The following is a 17,748-nucleotide window of genomic DNA, read 5'->3' on the forward strand; positions in this document are numbered from 1 at the left end:
AGAGCAGAATGGTGATAGCAGCTTAAGGAAGGCCTGGACCATGGAAAACTGTTGCTAATTTGTATAAACAGTCATGATTGGGAGCCTCATCATTGAATGATCTCTCTTCTGTCCTGCTGTTCTCAGACCAAGTGTGTGGGCCTCCAGGAGGTCTCCTGGAACTGTTCCAGAGTCAATTAGAGTTAGATGAGCCCAGGGCTGGAGATGGCCTGGGCGAGACACTGTGGTTAGGACAGTGAACATCTTTAACGTACAGCTGGCCTCACTAAATTAATTTCACTAAAACCACTCAATGTTTACCTATATGGCCAACCCAGCATCAATTGCTCAATGTTTCCCTATAAACCAATACAAAAAAAACCCACCAACAACTCAAGGCTTCCTTTCAATCCAATAGAAAAACAGACCTCTCAACACCTTTCGCAACAAACCAATAATAAAACATCTTTACAAACGAATAGCAAACACATCAACTAAGCGTTTCCCTACAAACCAATAGCAAACACAATGTGGTCCTGTGTGGCTCAGTTGGTACCATGTGGCACTTACAATGCCAGGGTTGTGGGATTGATTCCCACGGGGGACCAGTTCAAACAAATATGAAAATGTACGCACTCACTACTATAAGTCGCATTGGATAAGAGCGTCTGTTATATATATATATATATATATATACACACACACTGCTCAAAAAAATAAAGGGAACACTAAACAACACAATGTAACTCCAAGTCAATCACACTTCTGTGAAATCAAACTGTCTACTTAGGAAGCAACACTGATTGACAATACATTTCACATGCTATTGTGCAAATGGAATAGACAACAGGTGGAAATTATAGGCAATTAGCAAGACACCCCCAATAAAGGAGTGGTTCTGCAGGTGGTGACCACAGACCACTTCTCAGTTCCTATGCTTCCTGGCTGATGTTTTGGTCACTTTTGAATGCTGGTGGTGCTTTCACTCTAGTGGTAGCATGAGACGGAGTCTACAACCCACACAAGTGGCTCCGGTAGTGCAGCTCATCCAGGATGGAACATCAATGCGAGCTGTGGCAAGAAGGTTTGCGGTGTCTGTGAGCATAGTGTCCAGAGCATGGAGGCGCTACCAGGAGACAGGCCAGTACATCAGGAGACGTGGAGGAGGCCTTAGGAGGGCAACAACCCAGCAGCAGGACTGCTACCGCCGCCTTTGTGCAAGGAGGAGCAGGAGGAGCACTGCCAGAGCCCTGAAAAAATTACCCCCAGCAGGCCACAAATGTGTATGTGTCTGCTCAAATGGTCAGAAACAGACTCCATGAGGATGGTATGAGGGCCCAATGTCCACAGGTGGGGATTGTGCTTACAGCCCAACACCGTGCAGGACATTTGGCATTTGCCAGAGAACACCAAGATTGGCAAATTTGCCACTGGGGCCTGTGCTCTTCACAGATGAAAGCAGGTTCACACTGAGCACATGTGACAGAGTCTGGAGACGCCGTGGAGAACGTTCTTGCTGCCTGCAACATCCTCCAGCATGACCAGTTTGGCAGTGGGTCAGTCATGGTGTGGGGTGGCATTTCTTTGGGGGGCCGCACAGCCCTCCATGTGCTCGCCAGAGGTAGCCTGACTGCCATTAGGTACCGAGATGAGATCCTCAGACCCCTTGTGAGACCATACGCTGGTGCGGTTGGCCCTGGGTTCCTCCTAATGCAAGACAATGCTAGACCTCATGTGGCTGGAGTATGTCAGCAGTTCCTGCAAGAGGAAGGCATTGATGCTATGGACTGGCCCGCCCGTTCCCCAGACCTGAATCCTATTGAGCACATCATGTCTCGCTCCATCCACCAACGCCACGTTGCACCACAGACTGTCCAGGAGTTGGCGGATGCTTTAGTCCAGGTCTGGGAGGAGATCCTTCAGGAGACCATCCGCCACCTCATCAGGAGCATGCCCAGACGTTGTAGGGAGGTCATAAAGGCACGCGGAGGCCACACACAATACTGAGCCTCATTTTGACTTGTTTTAAGGACATTACATCAAAGTTGGATCTGCCTGTAGTGTGGTTTTCCACTTTAATTTTGAGTGTGACTCCAAATCCAGACCTCCATGGGTTGATAAATTTGATATACATTGATAATGTTTGTGTGATTTTGTTGTCAGCACATTCAACTATGTAAAGAAAAAAGTATTTAATAAAAATATTTCATTCATTCAGATCTAGGATGTGTTATTTTAGTGTTCCCTTTATTTTTTTGAGCAGTATATATATACACACACATACATACATACATACATACATATATATACATACATACACACATATATACACATATATACACATACACATATACATACATATACATACATATATACATACATATATATATACATACATACATATATACATACATATTACATATACATATTACATATACATACATATACACACACACACACACACACACACACACTTTAAATCAAACAAACATCAACTAAACATCTCCCTGCAAACCAAAAATCCAGCTCTGAGCACTTTCACCCATTGACACAGACATTTCCTCCCCACTTCCTTCCAAACAATAACACACCCTAGCCCTCGACAGGAATATTGGTCTCAGCCCATGTGTTGCCTTTAGTTCCCAGAATCTCAGCCAAAACACTTGGTGAAACATTGCAACCTTTTACAAGCCTCCATTAAAAGTTAAGCGGTTGCTTTGACAATTATACTGTGTGATATACTACTTCCTATGGTAACTTATGACTAGCATGAAGTTAAAAAAACACCTTCAGTTTCAGCCAAGCTAGAATTCAGACTCCATTCATGTCTTCCTTGCAGTGCATAAATCTTTTTTATTTTATTTTTATTTTTTTACAGCTGTTGACGTGTCTGTCTTTCCGACATGAAACATTACTCACAGCATCGCATGTTACATGCGACCATTGTGAACATGGTGGATGCATTGGAATATGGACATTTAAGCAGAGCTGTTGCTTTAATCCTTTCCATCCATTGTCTGACACCATTGCACTCTCCAAAATGAAAACACACGCGCGCACACACAGTGTATGTAATACTGTGGGGGGGGGGTTGTGCCCAGCAAAAAGTGCACAAAAAAAAGGGAGAAAAAGAGATGAAAAAGAGATGAGAGCATAGCTACCTGAGCTGCATAGGGTCAAACGTGGACAGGCAGCTTAAATAATAACCATGTATGTATGTATGTATGTATGTATGTATGTAGATACACATACATACATACAGTTATTATTTAAGCTGCCTTTCCACATTTGACCCTATGCAGCTCAGGTAGCTATGCTCTCATCTGTTTTTCTCACTGTTTTTTTGATGCACTTTTATATACATTTATACACGCACACACACATTTTTTTAACATCATGCTAGTCCACATATATAAATAAACTCAGCAAAAACAGAAACGTCCCTTTTTCAGGACCCTGTCTTTCAAATATCATTCGTAAAAATCCAAATAACTTCACAGATCTTCATTATAAAGGGTTTAAACACTGTTTCCCATGCTTGTTCAATTAATGAACATGCACCTGTGGAATGGTCGTTAAGACACTAACAGCTTACAGACGGTAGGCAATTAAGGTCACAGTATGAAAATGTAGGACACTAAATAGGCCTTTCTACTGACTCTGAAAAACACCAAAAGAAAGATGCCCAGGGTCCCTGCTCATCTGCGTGAACGTGCCTTAGGCATGCTCCAAGGAGGCATGAGGACTGCAGATGTGGCCAGGGCAATAAATTGCCATGTCTGTACTGTGAGACGCCTAAGACGGCGCTACAGGGAGACGGGATGGACAGCTGATCATCCTCGCAGTGGCAGACCACTTGTAACAACACCTGCACAGGATCGGTACATCCGAACATCACACCTGCGGGATAGGTACAGGATGGCAAAAACAAATGCCCGAGTTACAATAGGAACGCACAATCCCTCCATCAGTGCTCAGACTGTCCACAGTAGGCTGAGAGGCGCTGGACTGAGAGCATGTAGGCCTGTTGTAAGGCAGGTCCTCACCAGACCTCACCGGCAACAATGTCACAAACCCACCATCGCTGGACCAGACAGGACTGGCAAAAAGTGCTCTTCACTGATGAGTCGCGGTTTTGTCTCACCAGGGGTGATGGTCGGATTCACGTTTATCGTCAAAGGAATGAGTGTTACACCGAGGCCTGTACTCTGGAGCAGGATCGATTTGGAGGTGGAGGGTCCATCATGGTCTGAGGCGTTGTGTCACAGCGTCATCGGACTGAGCTGGTTGTCATTGCAGGCAATCTCAACGCTGTGCGTTACAGGGAAGACATCCTACTCCCTCAAGTGGTACCCTTCCTGCTGGCTCATCCTGACATGACCCTCCAGCATGACATTGCCACCAGCCATACTGCTCATTCTGTGTGTGATTTCCTGCAAAACAGGAATGTCAGCACATCTGGGACCTGTTGGATTGGAGGGTGAGGCGCTAGGGCCATTCCCCCCAGAAATGTCCGGGAACTTGCAGGTGCTTTGGTGGAAGAGTGGGGTAACGTCTCACAGCAAGAACAAATCTTGTGCAGTCCATGAGGAGCTGGTGGCCACACCAGAAACTGACTGTTACTTTTGACCCTCCCGTTATTCAGGGACACATTATTCCATTTCTGTTAGTCACATGTCTGTGGAACTTGTTCCGTTTATGTCTTAGTTGTTGAGTCTTATGTTCATACAAATATTTACACATGTTAAGTTTGCTGAAAATAAGCAGCTGACAATGAGAGGACGTTTCTTTTTTTTGTTGCTAAGTTTATATATATATATATGTCTGTGTACGTGCGCGTGCGTATATTAAAAGATGAAAGCAGGCTAGGCTTGTGTGGTTATGGTTAGGTCTCATTTTGTCTCAATCCCCCTTGAACAATCAGGGTTTGAAAAGGCTCTGGTCGGAGCATCATAGAGTTTTAAAATACAGAACCTAGTTCTTGGCTTCTCTTTCCTTGCCTGGAAAATACATAAAACACACATCTTATTTTTCCTCTGGTGCATTCGATGGAGAGCTTGCCAGTCTTGTGTTGACATTGCAGCTGCTAATATACAAAAGATAGTCCTCAAGGGTACCATAGGCCTGTATAAGAGAGGAGAGGAATTATATCAATCAATAATGGTGTATGTGTGCACGCGCATGTGTCCCTAGGTGTGCATACAAATATAGGCACAAGATTGAGTATGCCCCTATATTACAAGCAGAAACACCCACACCCACTGTGACTGATATGCATCACTCTCAGGTATCATCTAGTGCAACACCACAGATTGTAACAGTTGATGAATTGGTATGTAAAAAAACAGCTCCACTAGAATATGTTGCAACCCGTCAGTCAAGACTGCAATCTCCTCTCTCCACCACCTGATCTCAATTCTCTCTCCATGTCTCTTCAAGAGGGCCTTCAAAGAGACGTAACCCACAGCAACAGCCCTAAACATTGGGCCCGAGGAATAAACACAAAACCTCCTTTGTACATATGTCAATAACAGAGCTGGGCTGAGATGGAGATAACCTGACAGATGATCACATAGATTGGAGGTTGAAAAGAGCAAATAGGGGCAGCTAGTTTCAGACCAGCTGACAGTGACTATTCCACCACCTGCCCCAATGACACTGTATGTGAAAATGCCTGACATGCATCATTAAAGTGCACAGAATAGACCATTGGTGGTGAATGAGGTAAGTCACTATGTGATGATAGCTACATGAACAAAACAGTTACAGCTATGCAAGCCACTATAACACAACAGGGTGCACACCATTTAGCAACAGAAAATGTTTTACAACGAAAATGAGAGTTCAAGTTCTTGTAGTCCCTCCCGGTTTTGTCCATTTTCTTCTGTTAGGTTTTGACCCAGGTAACACCAGACAGTATGAGACAGTAAAAGCATGTGACTTGTGTGTGCAGTGTGACCCATCCGGGCGTCTAGCGTCTTACCATCACTGCCAATGCCGCGGGCGACCACTACGTCCGGCGAGGGCGTCTGTCTGGAGCGTGAGCCGAATGAGTCCAGGCTGTCGAAGGAGTCCTCTCGGCCGTGGCGAGGCGGGGAGAGTGAGTCGCTACGCTCCGAGTCCCAGCAGTCGATGTATCCGCTGTCCCGTATGCTGCGTTGGGGGCTCTCCGTGTCCTCCGCCTCCTTTGACACACAAATGCACAAGCATGCAAATTTATGCACACACACACGTCAATGTAAAAACATTGTGTTGAGATCATCCCAATACCCCATCCAATCTGGATCCCTCCTTCACCATGATTCCTCCAACACGGACAAGTACATTCACTTCCTCTTTCCAATTCTAATTCCAATTCTAATTGATATTCTACTTCTGTCTCTGTGTTTTAAGCTGCACAGTGTAACCCTGTCTGTTGCTTCTCTAGTTTCCAGGGTTGAAGGAAAGGCTTTTCCTTCCCGTCTGCCGGAGGAACCTCCTGGACCAGCCCTGTTTCTCTTTCCCCCTCATGGCTGACACCTACCACCTCTTTCTCCCTCTCCACTGCCCCTTCCCCTCAAACCCTCCTGTCCCTCCCTCTCCCCTTCCTCTACTCCTCTCTCCTGCTCCCTTCCACCCCCCCTCTCCATCCCTCCCACACTATCCTTTTCTCCACCCACCCCTATCCCCTCCAACCCATTTTCCCCCCTTACCCTCCAATCTACTCCGTCTTTCAATTCCTCAGACCTATTCCCTGTGCCAGATCCTGAGTGAAGGAGGATGCTGGGGTCCTACTTGGCTGACCTCATGGTGGGTGGGGGGGTGTGGGGTACAATGGCTGGCTTTGAGTGGCAACTCTAGGGGGGGGTTCCTGATAGGGCTCATAGGACAACAGCAGTGGACCTGAAGCTAATGGGTGTGCAGGTTTTGGTTCCTGCCCAGCATTAATACACCTGTATTGCGTGTAACAGGATTTCATAAACCTATTGAATTTCTCTCTCACTTTAAGTCACCTTTTGTTAAGTGGAGATGTGGCCCTGTTATTCTGGACTATACAGACATCTGGGAAAGCATTCTAGGTTAAGTGGTAATTTCTCATTTATAGAGAATAATAGTGGGAGAATGTAATAAATGGAAGAGTAGTGACCTCACGCTCAGAACGGTTGCTACAGCTACATCCCTATATGTCCCTGGGGGGCTGTAAAAAGCCATAGTCCAGGTGACACACACTGGTTCTGGAGGACCAGTTGAAGGCCTGAGGTCATCCCTGGACAAAGAGAGAGGTGGGAATGGGGGGGAGAAAGAGCAAAGAGAGCATTCTCTTCTAGGGATGACTCCATGATGAGGGGAAGGGAGAGATAAAGGATGGAGTAGTGAAAGCATCAGTGCACCCCGAGGGGAGTTTGCATCATAACATCCTTACGTTTGCCAAAGAAAATATATGCTTAGGTTGGACAGTCCCTTCTAGTCTAACGTTCCTAATAGTACAGCCACCTAACAACTGCAAAACTACTTTGAACATCTACAAAGACGTAAAAATAAACCACCCTTCCAGGAATTGAACCCCCAACCTTGTCATTGCTATCACTAGGATACAACAAACTGAGCCATGTCAAAGCCTTACATCTATCCCTGTACGCATCCCTGTACACACCTTCCGCATCTGTGATAGCAGGCCTTCAAACTCCTTCAGGTCCAGTGTGGGCCCGTTGTAGGAGGTGCAGCTGTTGGCAGCCCGGCCCAGCCAGTATATGGTAATCAGAACCTGTGGAGGAATCATTACAGCAGGAAGAGGATTTTAGAGCCAGTATCAACAAGACAAGGTATTAACGTCAGTCTGTAACATTCAATTTAGTGGTAGATCATTGCCAATTTACCCACCCGCACAGTCAACCAACTTTTGGGCTAACTAATTCCCAGTGGTCTCATACCCCAAGCTTGTGCACAAGTTGTGTAGTACATTATGCAAGACTGCTAGCACATGATACATTAGCTTATTTGATAATTAGCAAAGTTGCTTGATAAATGCTTTACAGGCCCAATATCCCACTTTTCCCCCCAAAAAACTGACAAACTAACAGTTTGCTTACTGAGTAAACCTGGCAAACTGCCATTGCAAAATCAACCTATGTTGATATGGGTAAAGTTAACATACTGTAAGCCACAAACGAAATTCTTGACAGCTCCAAGGTATGCTTCATAACGCTAATACTAACCGACAGCAACACAAGCATTCTCAGCCACCTGAGAGCAATCAGAGAATTCCACATGTCACACAGTATGTCTATGTGACCGATGCCAGCTATGGCACACTGTACCCATTAGCTAGCAAAATTATACCATCTCTCAAAGAGGAACATTGGGCTAACTTACATAGCATTATTTTAATTTGAACTCAGACATGTGTTGCAGACACATTGAGGTACTGTACTGACACATTAAATATTCCGGAAACATTCTGGACATATCGTTTTGCCATGCGGTTTGTGCAGCGACCGTACCACACACAATTGATACTACACACAATTGCTCCACAGTTGTTATTCCCCAATTGCATCAATTCAATGTACTATTCTTCCTTGAGTGTTAGTTTGATGTCAAGTCCAGTCATACAAACTAAAATCACCCTCCTTTCCACTTGCCTTCAATTTGTAAGGAGTATAAACAGTTTCATCAAAGTGGCCACCAATAGGGTTCACTTCCTGATATATTTGGTCCACTCTTTTCCCTATCACTATAATAGGCTAGCCAGGGGTTTCTGTACAAAAAAGACCTAGCCCTTGTCCTGGCCAATATGAACACACAGCTAGCTTTCTCGCTCTCTTTACCATTGCCACATGGTTAAGGTTGTTGTACTATGCTAACATAGCCCTGACAGCTAATTTACCATGCCAACTTCATCTACTATCTCATGTCCCTATATGTAGCTAGGCCACTGTGTGGACACAGCACTCTTGCTACTGTGGCCATATGGAGATCACACAGGCTCTTTTATGTTGCAAGAACAAGCTGATAGATTGTCTGCTTTGTGATAAAGTCATCTAAGGATCTAGGGGTATTCCTTTGATAAAACAGATTACAGGTGGTTTGCCTAATGTGTGGTACACAGTAATTGTAAGCACTCTTTTCAGATGACAATCTAGGCTACAAAACAAAAACTAAACATACTTCACCCACAATGCATATCCAGTGCACTGTATCTAGAAGGCAAAACAATACTATTCACATTCATCACAAGCACCCACACTACCATTTAGCATGACAAATGTACACAAAGTGAATTCAGGTAGGTAGCCTGACAGGGATTCAAACTTGGATACTTGCAACTTTCAATACAACACCTGTCTGTCAAACAGCAAGGGGCTGGAACCTCTTGATAAGGTCATTAGGTGCCGTTCTAAGGACGGAAAACGTTTGTGTCAATAAATAGACTAGACAGGGTATAAATGTTCATACAACTCATGCTCTGTTTGTGGAATATACAGTAGGCTCTACAACTATTGCAATGATAAATTAAACAGCATACCTAACCTGGCTAAATATGTTGTAGCTACACCTTTGCAAACACCCCTGTGACAGCATGTCACACTGAAAGTATACACCACAAACTAATCCTGCAACATCTTAAAGACCTGAGGTCATGCCCTCTGCACGTCTGTCTCCGCCTCACTTTACAGTGCCGCCGTCTTCTCTGATACATTCACTGGACCAGTCACCTGACAAAATGTGTTCCTTCCGGACGGGACAACTTTGTGCCACAAGTGTGTACACAGGCCTGATTGGTGCCCCAGCCCCAGCTAACACACCTGACTCCAATAATCACCTAATCATGATCTTCAGTTTAAAATGCAATTTGATTAATCAGCTGTGTTTGCGAGGGATGGAGAAAAAGTGTGCCACCAATCAAGCCCTCGAGGACTGGAGTTGCCCACTCCTGTAGCTTGCATGAGCACACACACCTTCACAGCAGCAGTTCCATACCTACAGAACCAAAATGACAAACAATATTTTCTCCAAAACATACCTATGTCATAGGGAATAGATACCTTACGCTTGGTTCAGTTTAACAATCCATGAGGCCAGCAGAATTCCATCCAGTCAAGCATGATAGTCCCTTTTCCTAGCCAAGTTTACAAAACAGTACAAAATACTCCACCTATCTCATTTTTTCAGTTTGATGGTGCTCTGAGTCTCAGCAAAAACATTTTTTATAATTGAATGCTGCTGCTGCAGTTTGCTACAATGAAAAGGCTACAATCGACAGCAGCACTAGGCTAGCTCACTCTACAGCTGTTGGGGGTTTATGGGACGTTCTCATGCAGTGCAGACTGAGTCTAATGCAGCGTTTCAGTGTCCCTCTGCTAAAACAGCTGTGAGGCTAGAGTTGGAGGCAGCCTTGGCTGAGTATAGTCACATATGTTAGACAGAGTACGCTATAGCAAGCCAAGTCAGGTAGAGAGCTCACTGCAGAGAATGACAAACGCACTTCGCCAGCTCGCTAGCTCCTCTTAAAGCAGCAGACACAGGAGATAGACAGAGGGAGAAAGAGAGGGGTTCATGGGATGGACTGACTAAGGGAGAGGGATAGGATTGAGAGAGATATTCAGAGATGTGGAAAAGAACGACAGAAAGAAAGACAAAACACAGCCAGAGACAGAGACCAACCCATAGACACGAGGACATAACAGATTACCAGACTGAAACAATATAGAGAGGTGTCACTTACATTCTTGAGTTTCCTACTGCAGTCGGCAACCCTGCTAGGAAGAGAGAGAGAGAGAGACGAGGAGGATCATAGGTTCCAGGTTAGAGAGCTGTCAAATGAGCTGCACCTACTCCACACTGTAGTTATGGAATGACATGCAAATGGAAAAACCGATCTGGACTGAGAGGGAGGGAGGAGGAAGAAAGTGAGTGGGAGAGAGAGAGGGGAAGAGAGAGACAAAGAGAGAGAGAGTAGTTGCAAGAGAGAAAATATTAGTCTCTCCCAACTCTCCAGCCTGACCCTGTTGCTGCAGCCTCAAGGTTGTTTGACCCCGTTGCTTCAGCCTCAAGGTTTTTTTGGATGCTTTTCTATGTTCAAGCGCCTCTAGGCAATAGCAGGGCAAGGACAAATTATTATTTAATTGTCTTTCTGACACACAAATGGACACACGCACAGAGACAGACACAAACACACGGGCAGGCATGTTTGCCTTCCATTCTCTCACTAACATCTTTCTAATCAAACTAAATAAGCACTCAACCATGTGTCAGAATGGTGACATATTGAACTATATCTACAGGTCCCGTGTCGGTCTGGTGTGTGCATGCGTTTGTGTGTGTGTGTGTGTGTGTGCATGTAGGTGAGCTGACCTAAGGCTACACTTGATACTTTACTCACACACTAGTCAGCAGAGGTCATAGGTCAGCCTAGTGGGCTTGTTCAGCTCCCACACAACATTCCATGTCATAATGACCTTTACAGGTGACCCAGGAGTTAAGAGTGTTACAGACCTACTCCCACATGAGTGGGATTATTATGGAATGGTCAATCAAATGACTCAAGTCCAGATCGTTAGTAGGTGGAAGCTTATTCATTTACATGTCAATCTGCTTGTTCATACCTAATCCTTATTTTACCAGGTTGGCTGAGAACACTCCCTTTAACGACCTAGATTTGCAGAGAGTTGCAGGAGAAAGGAAAGGGTTTAAATTAGAGGCTGAGGATGATTTGGTAGCCAAGGCACCAGGGATAACATCCCATACTCTTGCGACAAGTGCTGTGGGATCATGTAAATTCACTAATCCTTATAATATATGGATCAGTTCATGCTTGCCTGTTTTGAGGTTGAGGTGATTTGTAGATTTCTGTGCTGCAACTAACCCTGTCAGATCCAATGACTAATAGAAAGGCTCTATAGCAATTAGAAGATATTTTGAAGATATTCAGTTTGTTCCCATTTCTGGCAGCTTTGATAAAGAGACATATAAAGGTGATTCTTTTCACTTTGTACATGACCTCCCCTTGATAGCACCACATTTGTTTTTTGGCAACAGGATACTAACACACTTCATGACCAAAAGTATGTGCTCGTAAAACATCTCATTCCAAAATCATGGGCATTAATATGGAGTTGGTCCTCCCTTTGCTGCTAGAACAGCCTTCACCTTTCTGGTAAGGCTTTCCACTTGATGTTGGAACATTGCTGCTGGGACTTGCTTCCATTCAGCATTAGTGAGGTCAAGCACTGATGTTAGGCGATTAGGATTGGCTCGCAGTCGGTGTTCCAATTCATCCCAAAGGTGTTTGATGGAGTTGAAGTCAGGGCTCTGTGCAGGCCAATCAAGTTCTTCCACACCGATCTCGACAAACCATTTCTGTATGGACCTCGTCTAGAATGTCATTGTATGCTGTAGCGCTAAGATTTCCCTTCACTGGAACTAAGGGCCCTAGCACGAACCATGAAAAACAGCCACAGACCATTATTCCTTCGGGCAGGTAGCGTTCTCCTGGCATCCGCCAAGCCTAACTTCGTTCGTCGGACTGCCAGATGGTGAAGGGGCGAGCTTTACACCACTCCAGCCGACGATTGGCATTACACATGGTGATCTTAGGCTTGTGCGTGGCTGCTCGGCCATGGAAACCCATTTCATGAAGCTCCAGACAAACATTTATTTTGCTGACGTTGCTTCTACAGGCAGTTTGGAACTCGGTAGTGAGTGTTTTAACTGAGGACAGACGATTTTTACATGCTTCTGCACTCGTCACAGTTTTGTTCTGTGAGCTTGTGCGGCCTACCACTTCGCGGCTCAGCCGTTGTTGCTCCTAGACTTTTCCACTTCACAATAACAGCACTTACAGTTGACCGGGGTAGTTCTAGCAGGGCATAAATTTGACCCACTGACTTGTTGGAAAGACTGCCATGTTGAAAGTCACTGAGCTCTTAAAAGTTAGGACATTATACTGTCAGTGTTTGTCTATAGAGAATGCATGGCTTTTGCTCAATTTTATACACCTGTCAGCAACGAGTGTGGCTGAAATAGCCAAATCCAATAATTTGAAGGGGTGGCCACATCATTTGTGTATATATAGCTAGTGTAGCTGATCCAGCAGAAAGGGCCAAGTGAGGGCCAAAGACCAAATGAAGGTTAAAGAAAGAGCGAGAAATAAGGTAGATAGGTGACACCAAGTCAGTTTCAGCGTCAGTTTCTCCACCTCCCTCTCCTTCAACAGAATGGCCCTGTGTCATTTCACCTTCCTCTCCTCCCTCTGTCCTTCCTCCTCTCCTCTAGCTTGACTAAATAGACAGGTCTCTTTTCTCTACTCTACCTTGATTACTTACAGAACCACATCTAAAGGCTGCCTGAGAAAGAAGGCAATTCAGATTCCACTAGGTATTAGATCACTGCCTGTGATATCAACTGTACTCTCTTCCCTCTCTCCCTCGCTCTCTTTTTCCCTCTCACACTCCCCCTCACTCTCTTGCTGTTACTCTCTCTCTCCCCCTCTCTCCCTCTCTTCCCCTGTCACTTATCTTGGAAATGGATCGGTTTCCATCAACAGATGGTACAGAGGACATATTTCAGGCCTCAGCTCATTGTGTCTCTTTATACTAGAGGTCGACCGATTATGATTTTTCAACGCCGATACCGATTATTGGAAGACCAAAAAAAGCAGATACCAATTAATCGGGCGATTTAAAAAAAATGTTTTTTTAATAATGACAATTACAACAATACTGAATGAACACTTATTTTAACTTAATATAATACATCAATAAAATCAATTTAGCCTCAAATAAAATCAAACATGTTCATTTTGGTTTAAATAATGCAAAAAAGTGTTGGAGAAGAAAGTAAAAGTGCAATATGTGCCATGTAAAAAAGCTAACGTTAAAGTTCCTTGCTCAGAACATATGAAAGCTGGTGGTTCCTTTTAACAGAAGTCTTCAATATTTCCAGGTAAGAAGTTTTAGGTTGTAGTTATTATAGGAATTATAGGACAATCTCTCTATAAGATTTGTATTTCATATACAGTCGTATGAAAAAGTTTGGGCACCCCTGACAATTTCCATGATTTCCATATATAAATAATTGGGTGTTTGGATCAGCAATTTCATTTTGATCTATCAAATAACAGTAATATTTCAGTAGTGAAATGAGGTTTATTAGATTAACAGAAATTGTGCAATATGCATCAAAACAAAATTAGACAGGTGCATAAATTTGGGCACCCCAATAGAAAAATCACATCAATATTTAGTAGAGCCTCCCTTTGCTAAAATAACAGCCTCTAGATGCTTCCCATAGCCTCTAATGAGTGTCTGGATTCTGGATGAAGGTATTTTGGACCATTCCTCCTTGCAAAACATTCCAGTTCAGTTAGGTTTGATGGTTGCCGAGCATGGACAGCCCACTTCAAATCATCCCACAGATACTCAATGATATTCAGGTCTGGGGACTGGGATGGCCATTCCAGAACATTGTACTTGTTCCTCTGCATAAATTCCCGGGTAGATTTTGAGCAGTGTTTTGGGTCGTTGTCTTGTTGAAATATTCAGCCCCGGCATAACTTCAACTTTGTGACTGATTCTTCAACATTATTCCCAAGAATCTGCTGATATTGAGTGGAATCCATGCGACCCGCAACTTTAACCTCTAGTAACTCCCCACCCCGGGTCCGGGAGCGTAATCGTCGACTGACACTAATTAGCATAACGCAAGGGACATAAATATTCCTAGAAAATATTCCTATTCATGAAAATCACAAGTGAAATATATTGAGACACAGCTTAGCCGTTTGTTAATCACCCTGTCATCTCAGATTTTCAAAATATGCTTTACAGCCAAAGCTAGACAAGCAATTCTGTAAGTTTATCGATAGCCTAGCATAGCATTTTGTCCAGCTAGCAGCAGGTAACTTGGTCACGGAAATCAGAAAAGCAATCAAATTAAATCGTTTACCTTTGATGAGCTTCGGATGTTTTCACTCACGAGACTCCCAGTTAGATAGCCAATGTTCCTTTTTTCCAAAAATATTATTTTTGTAGGCGAAATAGCTCCATTTGTTCTTCACGTTTGGCTGAGAAATCGCCTGGAAATTGCAGTCACGAAAACGCCGAAAAATATTCCAAATTAGCTCCATAATATCGAAAGAAACATGGCAAACGTTGTTTATAATAAATCCTCAAGGTGTTTTTCAAATATCTATTTGATAATATATCCACCGGGACAATTGGTTTTTCAGTAGGACCGATTGGAATAATGGCTACCTCTGTATTTTACGCGAGAATCACTCAGAGCCATCAGGTGACCAATTGCACAATGCAGCCGCTTACGGGTATTCTTCAACATAAATGCGTAAAACTACGTCACAATGCTGTAGACACCTTGGGGAATACGGAGAAAAAGTAATCTGGTTGATAGCCCATTCACTGCTCAATAGGGACGCATTGGAACGCAGAGCTTTCAAAAGATGAGTCACTTCCGGATTGGATTTTTCTCAGGCTTAGGCCTACAATATCAGTTCTGTTATACTCGCAGACAATATTTTTACAGTTTTGGAAACTTTAGAGTGTTTTCTATCCTAAGCTGTCAATTATATGCATATTCTAGCATTTTGTCCTGACAAAATATCCCGTTCACTACGGGAACGTTATTTTTCCATAAATGAAAATACTGCCCCCTAGTCACAAAACAAGATTCCCAGTACCGGCACTGGCCACACAGCCCCATGGAACCCCCACCAAATTTTTACTGTGGGTAGCAAGTGTTTTTCTTGGAACGCTGTGTTCTTTTGCCGCCATGCATAACATCCCTTGTTATGACCAAATAACTCAATCTTTGTTTCATCAGTCCACAGCACCTTATTCCAAAATGAAGCTGGCTTGTCCAAATGTGCGTTTGCATACCTCAAGCGACTCCGTTTGTGGCGTGTGTGTAGAAAATGCTTCTTCCACATCACTCTTCCATACAGCTTCTCCTTGTGCAAAGTGCGCTGAATTGTTGAACGATGCACAGTGACACCATCTCAGCAGGATGATGTTGTAGGTCTTTGGAGGTGGTCTGTGGGCTGTGTTTGACCGTTCTCACCATCCTTCGTCTTTGCCTCTCCGATATTTTACTTGGCCTGCCACTTCTGGCCTTAACAAGAACTGTGCCTGTGGTCTTCCATTTCCTCACTATGTTTCTCACAGTGGACACTGACAGCTTAAATCTCTGCGATAGCTTTTTGTAGCCTTCCTCTAAACCATAATGTTGAACAATCTTTGTTTTCAGGTCATTTGAGAGTTGTTTTGAGGCCCCCATGTTGCCACTCTTCAGAGGAGAGTCAAAGAGAACAACAACTTGCAATTGGCCAACTTAAATACCTTTTCTTATGATTGGATGCACTTGTCTATGAAGTTCAAGGCTTAATGAGCTCACCAAACCAATTGTGTGTTCCAATTAATCCGTACTAAGTAGTTCACATCAACAGAATGACAAGGGTGCCCACATTTTTGCATAGCCTATTTTTCACATCTGATTGAATTTCATACAACGTAATATTGCTACACTAAAAATCTTTGTCTGGACAATACCCCAGTACTCCGCTTTTATTAGAAAATGAATGGCATACCACTGTGATCATTTTCTGTGACGACAGAGTAAATTATTATGCAGCCTCAGAGGGGTGCCCAAACTTTTACATACGACTGTACCTTTGACTATTGGATGTTCTTATAGGCACTTTAGTATTGCCAGTGTAACAGTAAAGCTTCCGTCCCTCTCCTCGCCCCTACCTGGGCTCGAACCAGGAACACATCGACAACAGCCAGCCTCGAAGCAGCGTTACCCATGCAGAGCAAGGGGAACAACCACTCCAAGTCTCAGAGCGAATGACGTTTGAAACGCTACTAGCGCGCACCCCGCTAACTAGCTAGCCATTTCACATCGGTTAACCCAGCTTAATCTCAGGAATTGATATGCTTGAAGTCATAAACAGCTCAATGCTTGAAGCACAGCAATGAGCTGCTGGCAAAACGCACGTAAGTGCTGTTTGAATGAATGCTTACGAGCCTGCTGGTGCCTACCACCGCTCAGTCAGACTGCTCTATCAAATCATAGACTTAGTAATAACATAATAACACTCAGAAATATGAGCCTTAGGTCATTAATATGGTCGAATCCGGAAACTATCATCTCAAAAAACAAGACGTTTATTCTTTCAGTGAAATATGGAACCGTTCCGTATTTTATCTAACGGGTGGCATCCATAAGTCTAAATATTCCTGTTACATTGCACAACCTTCAATGTTATGTCATAATTATGTAACATTCTGGCAAATTAGGTGGCCCAAACTGTTGCATATACACTGACTCTGCGTGCAATGAACGCAAGAGAAGTGACACAATTTCACCTGGTTGATATTGCCTGCTAACCTGGATTTATTTTAGCAAAATATGCAGGTTTAAAAATTATATACTTCTATGTATTGATTTTAACAAAGGCATTGATGTTTATGGTTAGGTACAGTCGTGCAACGATTGTGCATTTTTCGCAAATGCGCTTTTGATAAATCATGCCCCGTTGGCGAAGTTGGCTGTCTTTGTAAGGAAGAAATAGTCTTCACAGAGTTCACAACGAGCCAGGTTAGCAGGCAATATTAACTAAATAAGCAGGTTTAAAAATATATACTTGTGTATTGATTTTAAGAAAGGCATGGATGTTTATGGTTAGGTACACATTGGAGCAAGACAGTCCTTTTTCGTGAATATGCACCGCATCGATTATATGCAACGCAGGACACGCTAGATAAACTAGTAATA

General features: G+C 43.7%; 1 protein-coding gene across 9 annotated transcripts in view; it reads right to left on the bottom strand.

Moving 5' to 3' along the window:
* LOC115130834 (LIM and calponin homology domains-containing protein 1-like) overlaps positions 1 to 17,748 on the bottom strand; it is a 139,170-nt gene that overhangs the window by 36,440 nt on the left and 84,982 nt on the right. For 3 of the 9 annotated variants that reach the window (XM_065019788.1, XM_029662346.2, XM_065019789.1), the window contains exons 5-7: positions 10,685 to 10,718; positions 7,613 to 7,723; positions 5,963 to 6,164 (exon numbers count right to left, since the gene is read on the bottom strand). In XM_065019788.1, the coding sequence (XP_064875860.1) occupies positions 5,963 to 6,164; positions 7,613 to 7,723; positions 10,685 to 10,718 (347 nt within the window). The other 6 variants (XM_065019787.1, XM_065019791.1, XM_065019792.1 and 3 more) reach the window with 5 other exon arrangements.

This window comes from Oncorhynchus nerka, linkage group LG6 (assembly GCF_034236695.1).
Source record: "Oncorhynchus nerka isolate Pitt River linkage group LG6, Oner_Uvic_2.0, whole genome shotgun sequence".
Taxonomy (NCBI): domain Eukaryota; kingdom Metazoa; phylum Chordata; class Actinopteri; order Salmoniformes; family Salmonidae; genus Oncorhynchus; species Oncorhynchus nerka.